The 21,526-nt window shown below is 35.2% G+C and overlaps 3 protein-coding genes across 4 annotated transcripts; 2 read left to right on the plus strand and 1 right to left on the minus strand.

Annotated features, from left to right (window-relative positions):
• The first annotated feature begins 61 nt into the window (after positions 1-61).
• On the plus strand, positions 62-7,975 carry LOC139809778 (uncharacterized). Its single transcript, XM_071772957.1, has 16 exons — positions 62-508; positions 1,106-1,371; positions 1,553-1,763; positions 1,872-2,188; positions 2,315-2,524; positions 2,644-2,823; positions 3,064-3,178; positions 3,398-3,603; positions 3,712-4,264; positions 4,340-4,451; positions 5,333-5,435; positions 5,812-6,335; positions 6,634-6,823; positions 6,960-7,129; positions 7,342-7,408; positions 7,523-7,975. The coding sequence occupies exons 1-16, from the start codon at positions 452-454 to the stop codon at positions 7,551-7,553; spliced, it is 3,312 nt and encodes a 1,103-aa protein (XP_071629058.1). The 5' UTR covers positions 62-451; the 3' UTR covers positions 7,554-7,975.
• Positions 7,976-8,179: 204 nt separating this feature from the next.
• On the plus strand, positions 8,180-12,036 carry LOC139809781 (uncharacterized). Of its 2 annotated transcripts, none has more exons than XM_071772961.1 (4): positions 8,180-8,340; positions 9,059-10,330; positions 10,497-10,556; positions 10,667-12,036. In XM_071772961.1, the coding sequence occupies exons 2-4, from the start codon at positions 9,143-9,145 to the stop codon at positions 10,979-10,981; spliced, it is 1,563 nt and encodes a 520-aa protein (XP_071629062.1). In that variant the 5' UTR covers positions 8,180-8,340; positions 9,059-9,142; the 3' UTR covers positions 10,982-12,036. The 2 variants fall into 2 exon arrangements, with proteins under 2 accessions (XP_071629062.1, XP_071629063.1); XM_071772962.1 differs by having other exon boundaries at positions 10,500-10,556.
• Positions 11,153-21,418, minus strand: LOC139809783 (E3 ubiquitin-protein ligase RNF25). The gene is made up of 6 exons (XM_071772963.1): positions 21,278-21,418; positions 20,609-20,680; positions 19,190-19,430; positions 18,149-18,367; positions 17,709-18,020; positions 11,153-17,495 (listed from the first exon to the last, which is right to left on the minus strand). The coding sequence occupies exons 1-6, from the start codon at positions 21,301-21,303 to the stop codon at positions 17,310-17,312; spliced, it is 1,056 nt and encodes a 351-aa protein (XP_071629064.1). The 5' UTR covers positions 21,304-21,418; the 3' UTR covers positions 11,153-17,309.
• Positions 21,419-21,526: the final 108 nt, after the last annotated feature.

The following is a 21,526-nucleotide window of genomic DNA, read 5'->3' on the forward strand; positions in this document are numbered from 1 at the left end:
GCGTTCGCGATTGGCTGAGCTTGCGCAAGCGCAATAGCGCGGTCATGCGCGAAGGCCAGGATGCCCATTGCCTGTCACTGCACGCTGTTCAACGCTGTTTACGGAGAGCGTATGCGGGAGTGACGACTGACGGCTAACGGTTTTCAGTTTTCAGCCCAAAAATTTTAGACGCCAACGCGAAACGAGAGCGCACGTATACGCGTCTGTCCTGCTGGCTCTCTCGCGAGAGGGATGCTCGACGAGCACCGTCGCGGCGAGATCGTGTTGTGACTTGTGAGCTGTGAGCGCGCGATGCCTCGAGCGACCGACGCCGCCGGATCGTTGTTGCACGCGTCACGGTGATCCAGTTCCTGGGACATGTGCCTCGCGGACGGCGCGCTCCGTGAGGTGGTCGGTATTCGTCGATAACGGACGATCTTTCACTAGCGTGCGGCGTGCCACGAACGAAAGGATGGCCAGCCGGGATCCGTCGGTCTCCTCCAAGATCGCGGACGACCACAGCGTCGAGGTTAGCGTCCAGGTCGGGGCTGTAACGGGATCCGTTTTTCGTTCTGAGACCTGCGTCCTTATTCCGCTTTTTCGAATCGCAAGAAGCGCGAGAAGGTCGTAGCCAGAAGAAACGGAGCCGCGTGAAGCGTGACCACGGAGCTCTTTAATGTCTTTCCTTACTCCGGAAATTTACGATAATATTTTTGCCGTAGAATCTTGCATTGGAACGCTTAATTCGGATGTCTTCGACTATTTTAGATTTAGGATCTTTATATTGAAGTGTCTCAACGTTAAATCAATTTTTAATTAATTTTCATTATACTGCTGTTAATAATTAGGTTCATTTGTTATATCTAAATAGAACATCAGCATTTTATCTTATTAGATAATAAAATTCTAAAGTGTACATTAATCGATAAGATTGATAGACAACAAAATTATATAATTAAAATTAATCATTTCATTAAATGATATGTTACACAAAAGAAGTGCGTTATTGCATGTGTATTAGAGTGATGGACAAGTTGTCATTTAAGAATCACAATATTATAATATCACATTTTATAACATATCGTTAGAGTGGTAATTAAATGGCCCACTATTCTTTTTATTATAGACATTGGCGGAGGTTTTCCGATGTTTCATTTGCATGGAAAAGCTGAGAGATGCACATCTCTGTCCTCACTGCAGCAAATTGTGCTGTTATACCTGTATTAGAAGGTGGCTCACGGAGCAGCGTTCTCAGTGCCCTCATTGTCGGGCCTCTCTCCACTTACACGAACTGGTAAATTGTCGTTGGGTCGAGGAAGTGACCCAGCAGCTTGATACGTTGCAAGCTGTTTGTATATCTAACTTTCGACATGATGATTCCAGCAGAGACAGGTGTGAAACAGCATATTTTGAATATTTTGAGACATATGTGCTTTTATTATAAATTTAGAAACTCGAATATTTGTTGATAATGCCTATTGATTTTTTATTCTATTGATTTATTTGTTAACGACACGTGTCTTTTTGCGATATCTTTATGCAATATTTGTATATTTATTTATTATTGTTACAGATGCGCGGCGCATCAGGAGAAATTATCTGTGTACTGCTGGACCTGTCGCAAATGCATTTGTCATCAGTGCGCCCTTTGGGGAGGCACCCACTCGGGACACACCTTTAAACCTTTGGAAGATGTTTACGAGCAACATGTTTCACAGATAAAAACAGAAGTAGGTCAGTTAAATAGACGGCTCGTGGAATTGATCAGTCTTGTGCAAGAAGTGGTAAGTTGTGTTTGACAAAAACTTTAAATTCTTCGAAAAATTTAAAATATGGCAAAATACAGACGTGAATTTACTCTTCTACATTTTATTATGCTCGTCTGTTACTAGGAGAGAAACGTTGAGTCAGTGAGAGCCGCAAAGGACGAGAGGGTCAGAGAGATAAGAAACGCGATAGAATTAATGATAGCTCGTCTGGATTCTCAGTTGAAAGCCAAACTGCTGACCCTGATGGGTCAGAAGAATTCGTTGACTTTAGAAACCGAGCAATTGGAGGCTTTATTACAAGAGGTAGAATATCAGTTGCATACGTGTACGCGCTCCGAATTGATTGTTAAAAGTGCCGAGCTTTCTCGCAAGATACATCAAGTTCGCAAGAAACCAATGACGAGTTTCGTTACTGCACCAGTACCTGCAGATTTTCATAGGTAAGATTTCTAAAGAAATAATATAATGATTAATTATACATATATGTGAGAGAGTTTTACATCTTAATTCTAATAATTAAGGATTTTTTAAGTATTAAATATGAAACATTTTTTTTTCCATTTCAGTGAAATCGTGCCGGGCTACGACAGCGCGACATTTGCTATGCAAAACTTTACTCAGCTTCAACTGAAAGCCGATCCGGTATATTCTGCGCCGTTGCATGTGAACGGGCTGTGCTGGCGATTGAAAGTATATCCGGATGGCAATGGAGTTGTACGCGGAAATTATTTATCAGTATTTTTAGAGCTCAGCGCTGGATTGCCAGAGACTTCAAAGTATGTGAATTCATAAATGATATGACTTGTACGTTCTTTGTAATGTAAATTGTACTGAAAATGATGGATTATGCGTTTAAAAATATGGTACACGATAAAGGCTTGTTCTATTTTTATAGGTACGAATACAGAGTTGAAATGATCCATCAAGGCTCTCGTGATACGAGTAAAAATATCGTTCGTGAATTTGCATCCGATTTCGAGATTGGCGAATGTTGGGGATACAACAGATTCTTTCGATTAGACTTACTCGCAACGGAAGGTTACTTAAATACAGACTTGGATACCCTTATATTGAGGTAGGTTCGTACTTTTTAGAACAGTACTGTTTAATCAATGTAATAAAGCTGAATTTAATCTGAATTTTCTCGTTTTTTTTTCTTTTTAAATATTTATACTTACATGAGAAACTTTATCTTTGTATCTTTTGTACAGATTAAAATTACAATCATTAGGAACACAATATTTAATTACAAGGCACTAAATTATTTAATACTTAATATCAAATTATATATAATTATTTAGTATCGTATTGACAGATTTCAAGTACGACCACCGACATTTTATCAACGCTGTAGAGACCAGCAGTGGTACATTAGCCAGTTATTGACAGTCCAAAATCAATATATCACTCAGATCAACGAATTGAAGGAGGTAAATTGTTTAAAATAAAACCTGTATTACAATTATAAGTTAAATTTATCACAAATATATACGTATAACTAAAAAAACGTATGACCTAGTTCTCATATTTTGTACGTACTTTTATGTTCTATATAGTTCAATACTTATCGATCTTAGAAAAAAAAATTTTAGAACACTATTTACACATAGAAATATTTTATGTTAAATAAATACTTTATTTATATACAGAGACTAGCGATAGAAATTTCTCGTAATGCCATGGCGGCTACCAGAGCTACTAGTGGAACTACGATGTGCGGAGCAACTGTAAATGGATCGTCATTATCTACGCAGCAACAGCAGCAGCAACAACAGGATGTAGCCGATCCAATGACCAATTCAAGTACGACACGAACAATTGATGCGTATCCCACTACGAATGGAACACCAGTGAGGTAACAATGCTGCAAAATTTATTTAAGCAAATTACATCGGATTAGTTGAACCTTCATAAAAGTATTTGTAGGCATTCTATAATAATAAAGCGTACTTTTTTGCGATAGATCGATCCCGAGTACGCTTCCCAGTGGTAATGGCAACTCGACGATACTAAACGATCAATTGATATCGATGTGCAATCTGGGCGAACTCTCGGGTACGCATACCCTCGGCTCGACGTTATCGAAGACGCCGTTGAAGACACACCGTGCCAACAGCAATCTGAACATTATCGAGGCTGAGAATACTTCATCTCCACGCCGCGCCAACGACATGTCGTTCGGGGACTGTCAAGCCGCGGGGATTCACCTAGTTTCCTCGTCGTCGCCTTATTCATCGCCCAATGTACTCGGTCAGCAGCCGCTGAATCTGCTATCCAAAAATAGCGCCAGTGATCCTCTGCTGTCTGCATCGGCATTATCGTCGATGACAAGCAACGCGCATCGAGTCAACGGTTCAAGCGTCGCGGAGAGCGAAGCCGCGCAACGTTGCGCCAATAATGCGTCGCCAGGAGAGTGCCAGGCTGCCAACACTGGCGTCCACTCCTCGTCATCATTTTACTTGTCCCCGACGTTGAATCTCTCGTCCAGTAGTAGCAGCAGCAGCAGCGACAGTGGCGTGAGTATAGTCTTTCTACTTTTTCTATTAGTTCTTTAACTTATCGAGAATAATCCTTTGTCTTTATGCTCGCAGGAATTAAGCGAACATGATATTTTTATGGACGAATGCGAACACAATGAACCCAACATCACGCTTTTGGATATGACGAATGACGAAAATGATGTAGATGACGAGACGATGTCAGGTATGCAAGTTATATACACATGTATATATGTTATACATATATATGTATGTAAGATATAATCTACAGATAGAAAATAACGTTATATCTTAATATAAGTATATTTATATTGAAAAAGAAAGGCATTAAATAACGAAGACTTTAAGATTCAAAGATAGTTGACTAAAGTAATGTGCGATTGTATAAGTCTCAATAATTAATGAAAGCTATAGAGAGATGTATGTTCGGGAAGTTAAGCGATGTATTGCAAAATTAGGTACTAGCTCGAATAGAGATTCATCCAGAGATGAGCAAGGACGACAAATGTGCACAGTCGATAGAGATATTGAAAGCGACAAACCCACGAGTCAAAGACAAGATGAAGAATGTGTGAAAGAAATACCTACGTCCGTCATTCCTAATAGCTTTTATGCAACCTCGTAGGATCCTATCTTTATCTCAATATCCAAATCCGATTTACTTCACACAATTTAAATCACTCGTATCTAACTGTTTCCTATGTATGTACGTATATCCTATATGTAATTAACACAAATATTGTAAATTTTTAAAATTTCTCTGTTTTGTCATTAGTAAAGTTATCTTCATTCCAATTTTATAGATATTCTGATGTCATGTACGTTTCTGATGTGTACTTACATGAAAGAATACTTTTATTTATGAAAACTACTTAATTACTCGGATGTAATAGACTTATTTATCAAATATTAAATTGTAACTGTGTTTAACATTATTATATGTTTCTAATAAATATAGCAACTTAATATTAATGCATTATAAACATTCATTAAAACGATTTTGTATTATAAATGAAAAGGTATATGTTAAATATGTTTGATTAATGTAACTCTACTTACAATAGTAATAAATCGGAATATTTTTAGGGGAGAACGATGTTGAAGTTGCGGAATCTCTTGCATCATGGGTTCAAAACAAGCAGCGTACAAAGCAACAAAACAATAGGGATACCGTTACAGATACATGCAGGTATATTTATTAAAATTATAATATTAAAACAGCAGGGAAAAGGGATATATGAATCACATAATGCAAATATTATAGAAATAATTATTTAAATGGAATTACAATTTACAAGAAGTAGATGACTGATTTTATATAAATTTATATATTTAATTTATCACAAGAATAAATTGGTAGAAATCTAATCTTACACTGATGTAAAAATAAAAAAAAAGTGTTGAATATTATAAAGATAGGTGACTATAATTTTTATGTGAAATATTTATCTTTTATTATCATATCAAATTTAATTCAATTACGGGGATAAGAGAAAAAAAAATTCGTAATTAAAACAAAGTGATCATAAAATGACTCAATAATAATAGAATGTGTTGTGATTTAGATTGAGGGAAATAATGCTGCTGCACTTGTTCGAGATGCAGGATAGAAATTCCGTATGGAACTCTTTATGCCTTGGTCAACAAGCGGACGAGAGTTGCGATTCCAGGAGCTCGCTCACGAGTCTACGGCGTCACAGTTCCAGTCCGTTGCACTGCAACGCTCCAATGCAATCTAACGCGACGGCGGTATATTCGCACAAGCACCCTGAACTCGACACTGCCGCTTGCAATGATTTAAATTTAAGTACTGACAACAAGCATCCCAGTTGCGCCTCTTATCATTCCCAGCGGCAGGCGATTTGCAGCACTATGTCCAAAATGTCCAAATTGAACCTACTGCCGAGCATCTGCCAATCGGAGTTAGCTGCGACAATGGCTTCTGGCAGTCAAATAACCAGGTCCGAACCAGCGACGCGTTCCAATTCAATAGACTGCGAAAACGATATCCCGAAGCTGCCAATAGCTAATAAAATCAGTCATGATGTGGAGTCGTCTAGATTGCGTTTAGATCTAATAGTCCCAAACGGTGAGTAAAAATATATTAGAGGAAATAATATTGAATTGTAGTAATTCTCACAGCAAATGTGAGGATATAATATGTGAGGACAAAATAATTGGTGTAAAAGTATCATTGTGCAAGCGTACTGTTTTTCAAGACTTCAGAAAACTTAAATCTGATAATAGCTTCTGCAGCAAATAATTTAATTTTGGATATAAAAATAGCGGAGAGTCTATATTGCTATAGTTTTATACTGTTATGAACCTATGCTATTTTGATTTATGAACAAGATTATGAAAGAAATAACAATAACATATTGTTTCAGTACTCCTAGACAGTAATAAAATCATGTCAAAGCATTTATTGTCTCGGCGCCAATCGTCTCCGAGCTCATCCACTAATTTGAATTTAATAAATGACAATAGCAAGATATTCGAGTTTGACCAATTATTCGAAGCCATTCAATTGTCGCCGGGTTCGCAAAAAGATGTGACTGCTTGTGGTGCAAAATCAAGGTAAGATTTGGATATTAATTAGCCGTAAGAAGATTAGAATAAAGACAAAGTACCAAATAAAAGAATATGTATTTATGTCTGATAGTTTTAACCGATTTGATTATATTTCATTGGATTCATCATATTTGACGTATAGGAAGAATGCTTCGTCCGATACAAAGAATAACACTGCCAGTGGAAGTTCCGTTGCACTCTCTTTGGCGCAAGAGAGTACGTCATCATCTACAAACACTGCGATAACAGAGAACACTATACCTAGTCCTAACAGTTACAGCTGGTCACCGGCATTATATCAGCACACACATGGTAACTATTACAAATTAAAAATTATATATTTAACATATTTAAAGCCATGGTTTTAAAAGAAAGATAGAATTTCATTATATTTAAACATATAATTACAAATGTAATTATTATATATATATGTTATATGTTTAAGTATTTTAAAATTCTATCTTTATTCTTTTAAAACGCATCCCTTTAATTCCACATTGAAGAACGTTTGTTTCATCTTACAGGACAAAAAGCTGTTTTAGATATAGCTGTACAAGGTTCTTCGAATAATACTCCTAAGACTATCGATAAGTAAGTATACAGTGCTTGCTAAGTATTGTAATTTTAATAAGTCTTTCACATACGTTTTATCGTATGTGTAAATTATAAAATTACATTCTTTTCGTCTTTCATCCGTTTGTTCAGGTCCCCGGAGGATGCCGCCAGTTTGCCGTAATAATTTATAACTTAACTGTAACATAGCAGATGTTCTGTGATTTCCATTTCGTCGAATGCTAATCATAATCACGAAGTTAAAAAAGAAAGGAATAATTATTCCGTCAAACAGGATTATGGGGATGCATGTACCATTTGTATTATACATTTGACTCTTCTTGTTTCCCGAAAATCAACAAGATATCTCTCTCAGATCTGTCACGCATTACGTAGTACAAAATATAACAGCACACACTCCCGCTCTATTTTTAGCTGTTGCTTATAATTGCGTATGCGAAATTTATTATCTTTATAAAGTTGCATTCCAAGAATGTTGTAGGCTAGATGTTTCATTAGAATATATTATTTAATATTATTTATTTCCCATATGTGTGAGTTACACGTCCGGAGAGAACAATAAATAAAGATTAGTAATAAATTACAGTCAGACGCGTATTTATATTCTACACCTATCCCAGATATTTTAACAAAACTTGATTCGTTTTTTAATTCGAGTGAAAATTAAGGTTTTATTTTTTAAATGTTTTTTATAATTAAAAACTGAAGATTAAAAAGAATCAAATAAATGTAGTACAGTAATTATCATTAAACAGCTGCACAGGTGCACAGGTGGTGCAAAGTGCAGCTCGGATCGACAGAATCAAAATGGCGGCGTACTGCGATGGTATTTATTATTAGATTAATTGTTGCTGGCTTTAAGCAATTTGGACTGCTGACATCGCCGAGTAATAACGCAGTCCGTAAAATAGTGCTCACGGCTGATTAAGGATGACAAAATCACAAATATGGTACGTTGTTTCGCGTCTTTTATTCACCTGCGACGAGATTCGAAATACGAGTGACACCTGTCAATGACGAAAATGTTAATGTTAACGTTAACGGGATCATGTTATTTAATTCATAATTCGAGGAAGAAAATTGCGTTGTTTGAAGTTTACTAAAAAAAAATGTTATATTCCCCTTATATTTGACACGAAGAACTGCGAATACCTCGACGAACGAACCTCAGAGGTTAAGCCAAGCTTTCGTCGATTAATTTCACTGTATTTTCAGAATCTATTGAGAAAAGGGACGGATTGACGTTTCATCGCGAAAGAATTACATTTCTGTTTCCTTGCAGAACCGCAGCTCCGAAATTATCTATCATTTTCTCGTTATTTATTATTTCTCCCTTGAGCTCTCATCAGGCCTGTTCGTTTTAGCCGAATTTTTTTGCATAGTTCATTTCTTTCTTCCTTTCCTTTTCACGTTGGAGAGCTAGGAAAAGAGAAAAGATGAGTTGTGCGAGAAGTTTCAGTTCAAACAAACAGGCCTGTGGTTTTCAAGAAAAGAGACGACGTGAACGTTCTGAAAATAACGCGAACGGATGTAGCAGCAGTTGCAGAAACATTATTTTACATGTTAACGGAACATTACTGTGACAATTAAAGCCTCCGTCACTCCAAGCGCACATATTATACTGTTACCAGTTAGTGATTATTAATACCAATTATTGTGCCCATTCAGATGATCACCTCTAACTGACTACACAATATGGACGCAGCAATAATTTACGACTAGACATTGAGCCGCCGGCGTCAGATCGACACGATGGACAATTTGTCGGATTCATTCCGAGGGGAGTTGGATTCGGTGACCTCGACGGACTCGCTGCAATTGATCACCGATGAATTCCATCTGCGACACCTGTCCACGCCCGATGTCTCCAACATCGAGCTGTCGAAGCGCGCGGCTCTGCTGGAACTGGAGAACGAGCGGCTGCGCGTCGACTTGGAAAACGCGCGGATCGATCTAAACGCCCGGATCGCCGCGAATCAGGGTCTCAAGGGCAAGGTAACCGAGCTGTTCGTCGAGATGCAAACGGTGCTGCAGGACAAGCAGAGGTTACAAAATACGCTGACCGATACCAATAATCGACTGTCCGCCGCGGAGGCATCCGCGAAGTGGTACCAATCGCAGCTGCACATCCTGATGGCCAGCAAGAAGAGCCTGCAGGTGGAGATAGACACGTACCAGGGTATACTGAAGCAACGGCAACGCGCGATAGCGGACGTAAATGCCGGTTACAAGAAGCTGAGCGCCGAGTACACCGAACTCGCGCAGCAGTATCAGAGGGAGAAGCAAGAAATGCGGAATGCGATGAAAGACTTGCAGTCGCACATCCGGTCTATCAATACGGCGCAAGACGCGTTGGACGGAAACTCGACGGGCAGTCCGACAGACATGTCCATGATGTTGGAGGCGACCGAGGACGAATTGCGAAACACCAAAGCCGAACTGAAGACGCTGGAGCAACGCCTGATGGGCAACGAAATGGCCAGAATGTCGATGGAGAACACGCTGAGCAAGCAGCGCGTCCTGATCTCGTCCATGGAGGAGAACATGCAGAAGTCCGAGACGGAGAGAAACGAGACCGCCGATCTGTTGCGGAAAACCCAGTTCGAGATACAGAAGCTGAGGTCCGAGAACGAGACGCTGCAGACGTCGTTATTGGCGTCCAAACGGGAGCAAAGTCAAGTGGAGGACGCGATATCTCATCTGCGACTGCAGCTGACCAAAATGATAGCGCATTACAAGCTGTTGAAATCTAAGAACGCGGAATCCGAGGAGAAACTGAGTACCATGCAGGACCTCGCGAACGAAAATAAACGCTTGAAGACTTTGTCGTATAAAGCGAACAGCGCTCTGTTTAAGAAACTCAGAGAAGAGAAGGCTAAGACGAGGAATCTCGAGCAGAAATTCTACTGCAAGCAGACGAACGATCAACTTGGCATTATGGTATATTAATATCCTTATATAATATATAGATATTCACCCAATAAAATCATCTTCTTTTTGCAACTTGTGTAATGCCGATATGTAACGTAAAATCACAGGTATCAAAATTTTGCCTTGTGATATGGAGTCGCTTATGTATATTGGATTCTTTTCAATTTTTTTTCAGAAGAATAAAACGGAACATTCTTTACGAGAATACCTGAAACAAGTTCTGTCGAAAAACAAGGTAATTTCTGATACTATACAAATATTGTAGTAAATGATTCTGTGCTCATTTAATTAAAAACAGTATTGTTAATAGGATTCAAAGTTTAAGTTTTGTTATGCACTTTACAGGATTTACAGGACCAACTAAAATCGATAACCAGAGTAGCCGACGAAAGTATTGACGAAGGATACGGTGACAGCAATAGTATTAACACTTCCTCGAACTCGCTCGACATACCGTCGCCGTCTCCTGTAAATTCAGTATTATTGAACAACGCTGTCGACGTTCTCGCGCGAAGCAAAGACTTTGGTTCGTCGATGCAAAAAGAGCTAAACGCGCTTCGATCGAAGATGGAGATACTGCGAAACCAATGCGACATGTTGAACGAGCAAAAAGATCATTCCGGTGTCAATGACGTAACTCGTCCAAGAGATTCTACGTAGTTCGCGACTTATTTCTTGTTCGTGAATATGCGAATAGAATATACGCTTAGTAAGTAATTACACCTTCATTTTGTACGATATATTTACATATATCGTATTTAATTGAATTTAATTTTAGGATCATATATATGTGGCAAAATATACACTGAATATAGGTATTACTATATACAGATGTTTAGATAATAGTATAAACGACAGTATTCGTTGAAGTGTGTAAAAGAAGGTTGTAAAATGACATTAATATTTATTTGTTATTTCTGGACATATTATATATAACTGTTATTTATCATATATTATATATTTATTCCCACTTTCGTATTCGACACTCGGTTTATAATATTGAAATCGGTTAAAAAAATGCGACTAGGTAATGGAAGAGAAATCTATCAACATTATTTTGCAAATAAGTATAAATATAAACAGTAATACTTATCACAATCACAAAACTGCGTAAAGTGCCACGCGCGCAATAGTTGTGTATTATATAATACTTATTCTAATATATGAAACATGGCTGTAATACAAGTGTCAATATTACAAAATATGACATGGGGTATTTATGTTATCGTTATCAAAGAGAAATTTTAAAGACGTACGCTAATTTCGAAAAAAAAACTACGCGACCTGTACGAATATTTTTTTATTGAAAATAAAATGTGCAGAATAAGTTAGAACGCGTGCGACATACGTCGTCTTATCCATGTACTTATAGCTACTGGAACAAATGAAGAGAAGAACACTGTATTCTTTTGCATTTCGTAATATAGCATTTGAAGGAGCGCAATAAAGTTGCTGATCTTCCACTCGTAAGCTTAAGAATTCATTCGACATTTTAACTTATTACGAAAACACACCATAAAAATGTGAATTACATCGATTCCGTTTAACAATAGATATATAATTACATATATAATATGTATTATAACAGTGTTGGGACATTACCGTGAAATAATTAATCTCGACTTTGTATCATATTGTTTTCATAATTCGGTGCGATTAAACGCACTGAAAATATGTCGACAGAGATTTAAATATATGTATATATGTTATTAGAAGAGATTCGTATGTTATTTCTCAGTGATCTCATCTTATAAGTTTGGATAATTTTCTATCATTTGTTCTTTTTTTTATAATGCTAAGCCACGTAAGAAGGGCGGCTCCATTCGATGTTAATTAAACGCCTGGACACTAATAAAATCCTACATATTGATAATATAGCACACCTTTCTTAGTTACAAATTTTCTGGAATTAAATTTTCTAATAAAAATGATAATACAATATAAAGCTGAAAAAAATGCTTCTATTAATAAAGCTATGAAAAAGCTTCATCTTTATGGCGATCTCAAATGTAGAAGCAAATCTTAATGAATCTTAATCATATTAAAATATAAAGAGAAAACGTTACATGTAAGTTATACAAGCTGCTCTGCCAATTCACAAGGAAATAAAAAAAACTTTGCTAAGCGGTGTGTATTGTATCTAGAGATATCGAATTAAAGTTTAGAAAAACATTGACATAATAGGTAAAGATGATAGGGCCTATATATAACAGATCAGCTCAGCTTCACACTAATTCCGTGCTGGATAATAATATAGTTATACGTAACAAAAATAAACGTAAGATTTTCAACTAAAAATTTAATTTTATGTTATACATCTGTCTTTTTTAATCAAAAGAATTATCCAATAACGCATCGCATTATACAGAAGCTCAGTATAATTCGGCAAGCTCTTGAGGCATGTCAAGGATTGCTCGCAAACAGTTTTACATATACGTAAAAAAGTGATGTAATAAAAAAAAACTAAATAAAAACCATCGCTCTCTAAAATATCACAGACATACGTAAAACGCGTAAGAAAGGAGTAAATAGGTACTCCCTATATATATTATATAAAGTCAATCCCTGTGTGATTTTCCGTCTCTTTTTTTCTCTTTTAATAATCCGACATTCTTTGGTATACTTACAAATAGAAATAGATAGTAAGAGTAACTTAATTATCCTAACCATAGAGACAATGATATTGCCACATTTAAAACGTACAAGAATCTTTAAAATTAAATCGTTTCGAGTGTTCACTTATTTCCGCATTATATATAATTTTAAAATCAGACATACATGTGTTTTAAACGAATACATAGATATCTTTGAAATACCTAAACATAATAAAAATTTCGTATAATTTTGGAAGGGGAGAAAATATCAGATATAAATGTCTAAAAACTTTCCTGCATTCTGAATGTAGGAAAGTTTTCAGAATTAAATATCGGTTACTTATACATGTGATCCGTTTTTATATATTGTTTATAATTTAGAAGATATACCTCGAATAAGTTTAGAGACGTTTTGTAAAATATAGAAACAACAAAAGCTTTTTGAAAGTTGTACAATTCATTTTCGAGTATCTTTTCACAGTGGCATCATTACAATGACTGAAACAATTATATTTTAAACAGTCTGCGCTTTAATTTTTTTTTTCAATCGTTGATTGTTTTTTATATGTATGAAATATACTAGGCTTCAGCATCAGATTTTTTTTCAATCTCGCAAATTTTACAGACAATTCAATAAATAATTTAATTATAAAAAATAAAACAGCTGGCGGATTATGTTCTGAAATTATAAGCAGATATAAACGGTTAACTTAAATAAATTACATAAAAAATGATGAAATTTTGCGGGCGAATTCCGAAAAATCCAAAATCATTCGAATTCTCATACGTCTAAAATTTCCTTACTTTAGCCTATTACCCTTTTGTAAGTATCACATTCATGTGGAAGAGTTTATACACAAGAGGGGTTGCTAACAATTTTTTCCTCGAGATAATATTTAATAGATATATATATGTATATATATGTATATACACATATATAGAGTGAGGGAGTATCTACAATAGACGATGCCTTCGTCTCCTTAAACTTAGAGTTGAGTTTTACGCAAAGAAAAAGTAAATTAAACTATATATATGTATATATATAATATATAATACGGTGAGAATGCGAGGAACTTTGCGAAAAAGGAATATAACTTAAAGTAACAGACTTAGTTCTTAGCTGTATTTAATATGAAACTTGTTCTGCTCTCAAATTTGAAATGCGATGAATGCATTTCTTGCATTTTCTTTTCTTTTTATCACAATTATCTATGCTTATCGATCGCAAGCATTTCGATTATAAATTCGAATTGCGAGCGACGTAAAAAGACGGATCTAAAAATTTACGTTACTTTAAAGTGTATCAATTTGCAAAACGTCTGCAGGAAATTTTCATATATGCCATGTACTTTCTTCGTGAGCGAACGATCATTAAATGGCACAATTCGTATATACAGCGTGTTCTAAAGGTCGCTCTGACGTAAATATTCTCTTCGAAGTTGCCTTCTGAGATGTCACGTGTGATAAAAACTCTCAAGTTTATTAGCTGTCTCTTTTTTAGAAATTTGCATATATAAAAAAAAATGGATTCTGTCAGTAATAATCTTCTTAACAATGATGATCTATGTACAGCTCAATCAAACTTATCATCTTTCCCATTAAAAAAGTAAATGTGTGTATCAATATAAAAATTACAATTCTTAGTTAACGTAATTAAACTAAAAAGTAAATTTCAAGTTTAGAATATGTTATACAAGGTATGCCTGAAAAAAAAATTTGGTTTTCTTATGTTTTATCCCTTTGGCAGGCGAATACAATAATGTGCTATTAACAGATGAAACCCCTTAGTTATAAAACTTGCTCCGCATTTAGAACACGTATATAATTCTTCCGTTTCCTCGCTTGTTTTTAAAGTTCCTGCCGAAGGAGTTTGTTCTATTTCTTGGGAATTTTTCGGGGGGGTTTTCTTGAGATCGGAGATTGAGAGGTTCCTGCCGAAGGAGTTTGTTCTTGGGAAGAACTTCCCGAATATCTTGGGGAGAATTTTTCTTGAATTTTTTTTTCATCCGGCCAGGGTGATCTGAGATGATCGAATGGAAGAAAAATCATATAATGCCGAAAATACGTATGTAAATATAAAAAACGAATATTATCAGAAAAGTTGTTAAAGACATTACGTACCTAGTTTTTGTAACAGTGTTCATCTTAGTAAATATTTTCAGCACTATATCTAGTTTTTCCATTTGACCATTCAACTAATCTCCCTTAGGGAGATCATCTTTCTCAGGAACTACCTTATTCATATAAAGAATCTTTCTGGTTAACGCAAGTTTAGCAAAGCGACTTTTGGAACACCCTGTATACACATACATTTCGACAATTGTAACTAAATATTCCAAGTGCGTTAAATAGGAGTTGAAATTGGCGTAATTTCGTTAAGCTTAATTCAATCTAAACTTACCGAAATTATACCAATTACAATATACCTGGCAATATCGTACGCTAAGCGTAATAAGTGGTGTCTGTTAATTTTGATTATTTCAATTTTATACCAATGTATAAAATATCTGTTTTCATTGGAGGGGAAGGGGGGATTTTTGATTGCTTAAATTATCTCGTAATTTTCTATCTCTGTTGTACAAAAGTCCGAGTTCCGAACTATTCGCATTTTCTTCAATGTTGTCGTCTGATTTTGTATACTTAAGAAATTGAGAAATCGGATATAAACATTTACACAGGTCGTATTGCGTCGAGCAACAAATATTTTAGTTGCAAATTGTTTGACAAATGTTTGACAAACAGATATTCTCTTTTTAAAAAGATTTTTAAAAAACCATGGAAAATAAAATTATCGATTAACAAGTGAATTTATGTTCACGAAACTTATTTTGTGTGAGCGGTCAACGTCTTTATCTTCAATATTTAACATTATCACTTCGAGCTTCTCTTCGAAATAATTAATTGATATTTCCGAAAATTAGTATCATGAAAAGATGAATCTGTTAAAGAAAATTTTTTCCTAAAATATTTCTTTGCTAGATCTGGAACTCCCTATATAAAAGTAGTCACCTCTCGCAAGCATTCTCATTTAGCGTTACACGTGATTATTTTATTTTAAATTCCGTTTTCTTAATACAAAGAATGCATTATCTTAATCTTCTGTTAACACAATAGAAGATTAAGACAATCATATGTAACGTTTAATACGCGATGAGAAGCGTCCATTTATACGCGTAATTAGAGACGACAAAATAAAAAAACAGATAATCGTCAAAGATGAATTTGACCTTTTCGTACTCGCGGCAGTGGATATGAAGGTAATATAATTATTGCGTGAATCATCGGTTTTCTTTGTCTTTTAAAGTTCGCTTTGAAATATATATGTAAACAGCGTGTGTAAAATTTTTTATATAATATTTATTTTATATAAAAATCCGCACTGCGCTGACATGCTAAATTACTTTAAGGATATTCTCCTCTTTTATTCGTTTAGCTAGATACTTCGTAACTCTAGATCTGATGCAATTATAACGAAACAATAGTTTTATATATCAAATGTAAGTTTATTTTTTACTATATATGTCACTGATTTATTCGTTTCTCTTTTTCATTTCAACTGCAAATATTATTATATACTGTTCTATTATTATATATAATCTTAGTAATTCAAATAGATCCCTATGACAAATCTAAATAGCTATCCTTTCTGTTTTTTCTTCTCTAAAAGCAATATAGTGATAAAGCAAAGAAATAATTTTCCTATTAAACCTAGAAATTGTTAAAGGTATGCATTCTTCAATAAAAATTAGCTAATTTTTATTATTTAAAAATTTAATGCTATTTCTATCTATTTTCCATATACAATATATAATATTTTAATTTATATTTAATATTTAAACATTTTTATATTTATATTGATCCGTACAAGTATGTGTAAATAAAATGTAATGATTTCTTCCTCTTCATCTTAAATAAGATTTTTTTAATGTCGAGAAAAAGATTGCTATTTTTGCGATTTTCTTCAGAATTTGGAATATATCATTAAATTTATATTTTGCGAAAGACAAAGAGAACCAATGAATTAAACGTCACGAGATTCCGCGTGAATTAAAGAATAAAGAAAAGAAAGGAAAAGGAACTAAAACGAAACGATATCAACTACTTTGTACGATTACGAATTGTTCGAAGAGCACCATGGCTTCGATCTACGTAGACAGTTCAGACGGGAGGTCGCGACACATCTCATCGCCATTGTGACGATGGGGATGCTGTCGTCGAACAATGACACCTATAAGTTTATTATCGCAATGAGACTATTCGAGGAGAACAAACAGCCATCATATATTACACTGACGATTATGCTACTAGCTAAATAGAATATTGTATACACTTAGCGAAAAAGCGAAGAGGAGACCAGACCAGACTTGGGCGGCGAACTTATCACGAGCCCATTGTCATCTGGGAGTAGATTCCGTCTGCCTGACTTTGTCAAAGTGGCGCCGGTAATGGGCCCGACCGCGACCCCGATGCCGATGGCCGTGGTTATGATTGTTGTGGCCGTGATTGTGCTGCATTTGATTGCGCGATTGGTACTGTGGGTGATGGTGGTTCTGCGACTGATGCGTCGATTGCTTGGAGTTCTACCGCGCCAAAAAACGAAAATGCTCGCTTAATAAAAATTGAAGATTTGAAAACCCAAGACATAGATGGCAAAAAAGACTGCAACTTCTGACTTTTATTTCAAGATTTCAACTATAGAGAAGAGAGTTTATTAAAGGTGTATATCCCAATAAAACGATATATTTCGCGTACAACGTATTGTATCGCGATCATCGAGGTGACTAATTACTTACCACTTGAACCGATTGCAAAGTGGTGGTATTTGAATACGCATTCAAACTTGTGCCAGGTGGGCTAACCTCCTCTGCAGCAGCAGCAGGATCGTCCTCCGTTCTTACCAACATTTTAACGCCTTCGGCCTCCAAATCAATTATACCGCCCCGCTGTTGCTGCCGCAGGTACAGAGCGGCCATGTGCTTCTGCAATTCCCTCAACTCGGCGGTGACAGAGAAATCGGTAGCAGCCTCGACGTCGATCGGCGGGGGCGCCGACCACAAGCTCTCAACGTCGCAGTTGACAGATTCTCGACAAACGGGGCATATAGCCTAAAGAAATAAACATAAATAAATAAATATAAATACTGACAGAGAATAAAAAAAACCAACATTACAACAATGAATAAAAAGATATCTATGCTAGCACTTCCTAGCAACATTTTATTTGTGACACTCACTTGGAACTTGTTTGTAGTATCCTGCTGCCACTGGGGTAACTTCTCCTGCTCTTCCCTGTAATATCTCTCGGCAGCGGCGACGTGTGCCGCCAAGCAGTGCGAATGAAAATAGTGATAGCATTCCGTCTTCGTAAATTCGTCCCCCTCTCGGAAGCCGTACAAGCAGACGGCACACTGATCGGTGGGAAGATTGCTTCTCGTCAGGTGTTCTCGTATTAACTGGATTATTACAATTGTCTATATATATTATTATTATTAACATAATTATACTAATTAAAATTGCTATTACTATCACCATGTATATTATCATTATATCTTATATTCTTTAAAAATGATTATTAAAATCTAACTGTGAATTACAATTTTTTATTTAAAAAATTAAATTAGAAATTTTGTGTATTCATCATATTTTATCTTAAATTAAGGTTAAAACATATTGTGCTTTATTTGATTTAAAAATAACAATGTATTTATTTATTTTACGAGAAAATTTATCGACATTTAGTAACGCAATTGTAAGTTGTGAAAAAAGAATCAAATTCAAACTGTTCATTATAATTTATTTTCATATACCTTTTATGTAATTGCAGACTTAATTAAAAAATTGTAATTAAAAAAATTAATGACTACATATCCCTACATATCGTTTCAGTTTTGATAATTTTTATTCGAGAAATAACATCCGGATATTAAAACATGCATAAGATTGCATATTATTTCAATATTCTAATTGTAAAAACAAATTTATATAGATATATAAATTTATGTTCTCACAAATGTTTATAATATACATATATAAAGATATATAAATATATATAATACATAAGAAAGAGTAGCTCACATAAGAATATGAGCTTATTGTAGTTTGACAATGTTATCCGTTTCAGAAATAATAAATTAATACATATGTATAAACACGACCATAAATTATGTGAATTCTAGACACTAACAGATAAATCCGTTATCATTTTTCTACAAAGTGGTTATAAAAAAGAGTAAAATCATTTTAAAAAATAAATTGAAGAATAAGTCCCCTCTTACCTCAATTAATTCGAACATGACTGGCTGACCTATGAAATCCTTGCATTTGGCCTCAGCATCAGATTGCATCAGCTTTACCGTATCCTCGTCCAATCCTCTTGGGTTTCTCAGATTGATAGTCGGCGAGACGTCGGGATAACCCGAGGGTAATCGTACAATCAATGTGACACAAACATATTGTGATTGCGAATCCTCGCCGGTTGATGGAAAAAGTATCGTCTCGATACATTCTGGCTCGCCTCTAGATAGACATAATTAAAAACAAGTCAGAAAAAGATTCGATAAAATTGTAAATTATCTAGTTAACCGTGTGAGTTTGAAACCAGCCGGATATTTAATGTAGCAAAATTATAATTAACATATCGTATGCTGACACCGCCATACAACAGGATTAATAGTGCGTTTGTGACAGGATGCCTAATTAAATTAATTTTTGCTTCCAATTCCACGCACAGAATGTGGTAATATAGACAGGCTTTCAATAAATATGAAAAAACAGAAATCAACATAAATTTCTGGCTTTGTAAAACAATTTAAGTACGCCTTACAAAGTTGGCTCAGCTAGTAAAGAAACAAAGCTCGATTTATAACTGAAAAAATATTATATACATAACAAAAATGTCAATTATCCAAGTTTTTATCTTGTATGCTTAGTATCGTTAAACTTTTATTTTATATGTCTAGTATTGTTAAACCTTTAACTATTAGCTAATAAACTATGTTATATATTTAATAAGAAATTTTCTATCAAATTTTTACCAAATTTTTATTCTTTGTAGGCAAAGGAAAAAATCTTTGACACTCGAGCTTAAATTAATATGTGTTGCATACAATGCGTTAATTTAAATATATCAAATTCTGTATTTCTATTCTAATTTGAATTATTTTAGATGTTTTAATTACATTAAACAAATTAAATGTTGTAAGCTATAAAATATTAATATTTTTATATTAAAATATATGTGAGAAAGTAACAAATACATAATAATAAAATACAAGAGTTGTTTAATTAAAATATATAAAAATTTATATGTACGTTTCTCTCTCTGTATAAAACAATGGTTATTTAGAAAAGTAAGATGATTAAAAAGATATCTATTATTAATGGATAGAAATTCCTTACAATCTTATAAAAAATATAAACAATATACTATAATAATCATTGCACTAGTTTTCAGTTCTTACATATATACTTACTAATATTTTAGCAAGATTATCAGGAATAAAAATATACTCTCCGATATACAAACTCGGAATTCACCTATGTAGAAAGGTATGATTCTCTCTGTCGGAAAGAGTAACTTTTTTTTCTGGCAAAATTGCATTCAAATGATACTTTCTTACTTCTTTTGACATAGAGAATCATATTATGCGTTCCATGTACGTAAAAATTCTGGGGTATCCTGTAATATATATTACTTATCATTTTCCTTGATGTTGAGCTCGTTATCCAATAGAATTGCTTTCAATGCCTCGATCTCATCAGTCACCCTGTAAAAATCATTGTAAATATTAAAACAAACGCACTTGAATACAGCCTTACTAACTTAGAATAACTAAACTAATTGATTAAACTCTATTCTTACAATTAGATATATAGAAGTTGTAGAAGAAATAAAACATCATGTCACTTTGGATTTGTAAAAACATACGTTCAATAACATGCATCTTTAGAGTCTTTAGACCAATAAAAAATTAACAGATGTTTCCATCTCTTTCTTTCTTACGTACAATATTTCAATTTGCGTTTCGCAGTATCGTTCAAATGGAATAAACGTTATCGAGACAATTCTGACAAAAGGATGGCAATAAATATAGAATAATTATGTTAATGGTGATGAGTCCGCGAAAACATATGTCGCAAATCGCGACAAAGCGAGACGGGTAAACGAAATCGTCAGGTGATACATATTGCACGTAGACTGAAGAAAAAGAAAGAAATCGATAGAACACTCGGAGGCCCCGAGAATAATATTTCAGGGGGGCCCGAAAGCGACTTTACTCGATCGAAGTAACGTCGCGAATTCCGAGGGGGGAGCCGATAGTCAGGCTCGCGTTAAATTATCGACGACCGTCAACGATAGTTACCGTTCGTCCACCATCGCGTCCGACATCGTGATTCCTCGTCGGTCGAACGTCGCCGAGAAGCCGTGTCTGCCTAGCCCCGTGGAGGGTGGATTTCTCACGCGAATAAACGCCGCTTTTTGCTTCTCTCGCACACACTACGCGACGACCGCGAAAGCGTCTAGTGCGCGTCGATATTGAAATCTTTCTGCTAGCAGTGCTAGCACAGCCGAGCGCGAGCGGGATCCGATTGGCACCATTGGCTCGCACGTC

Source organism: Temnothorax longispinosus, chromosome 3 (assembly GCF_030848805.1).
Source record: "Temnothorax longispinosus isolate EJ_2023e chromosome 3, Tlon_JGU_v1, whole genome shotgun sequence".
NCBI classification, from domain to species: domain Eukaryota; kingdom Metazoa; phylum Arthropoda; class Insecta; order Hymenoptera; family Formicidae; genus Temnothorax; species Temnothorax longispinosus.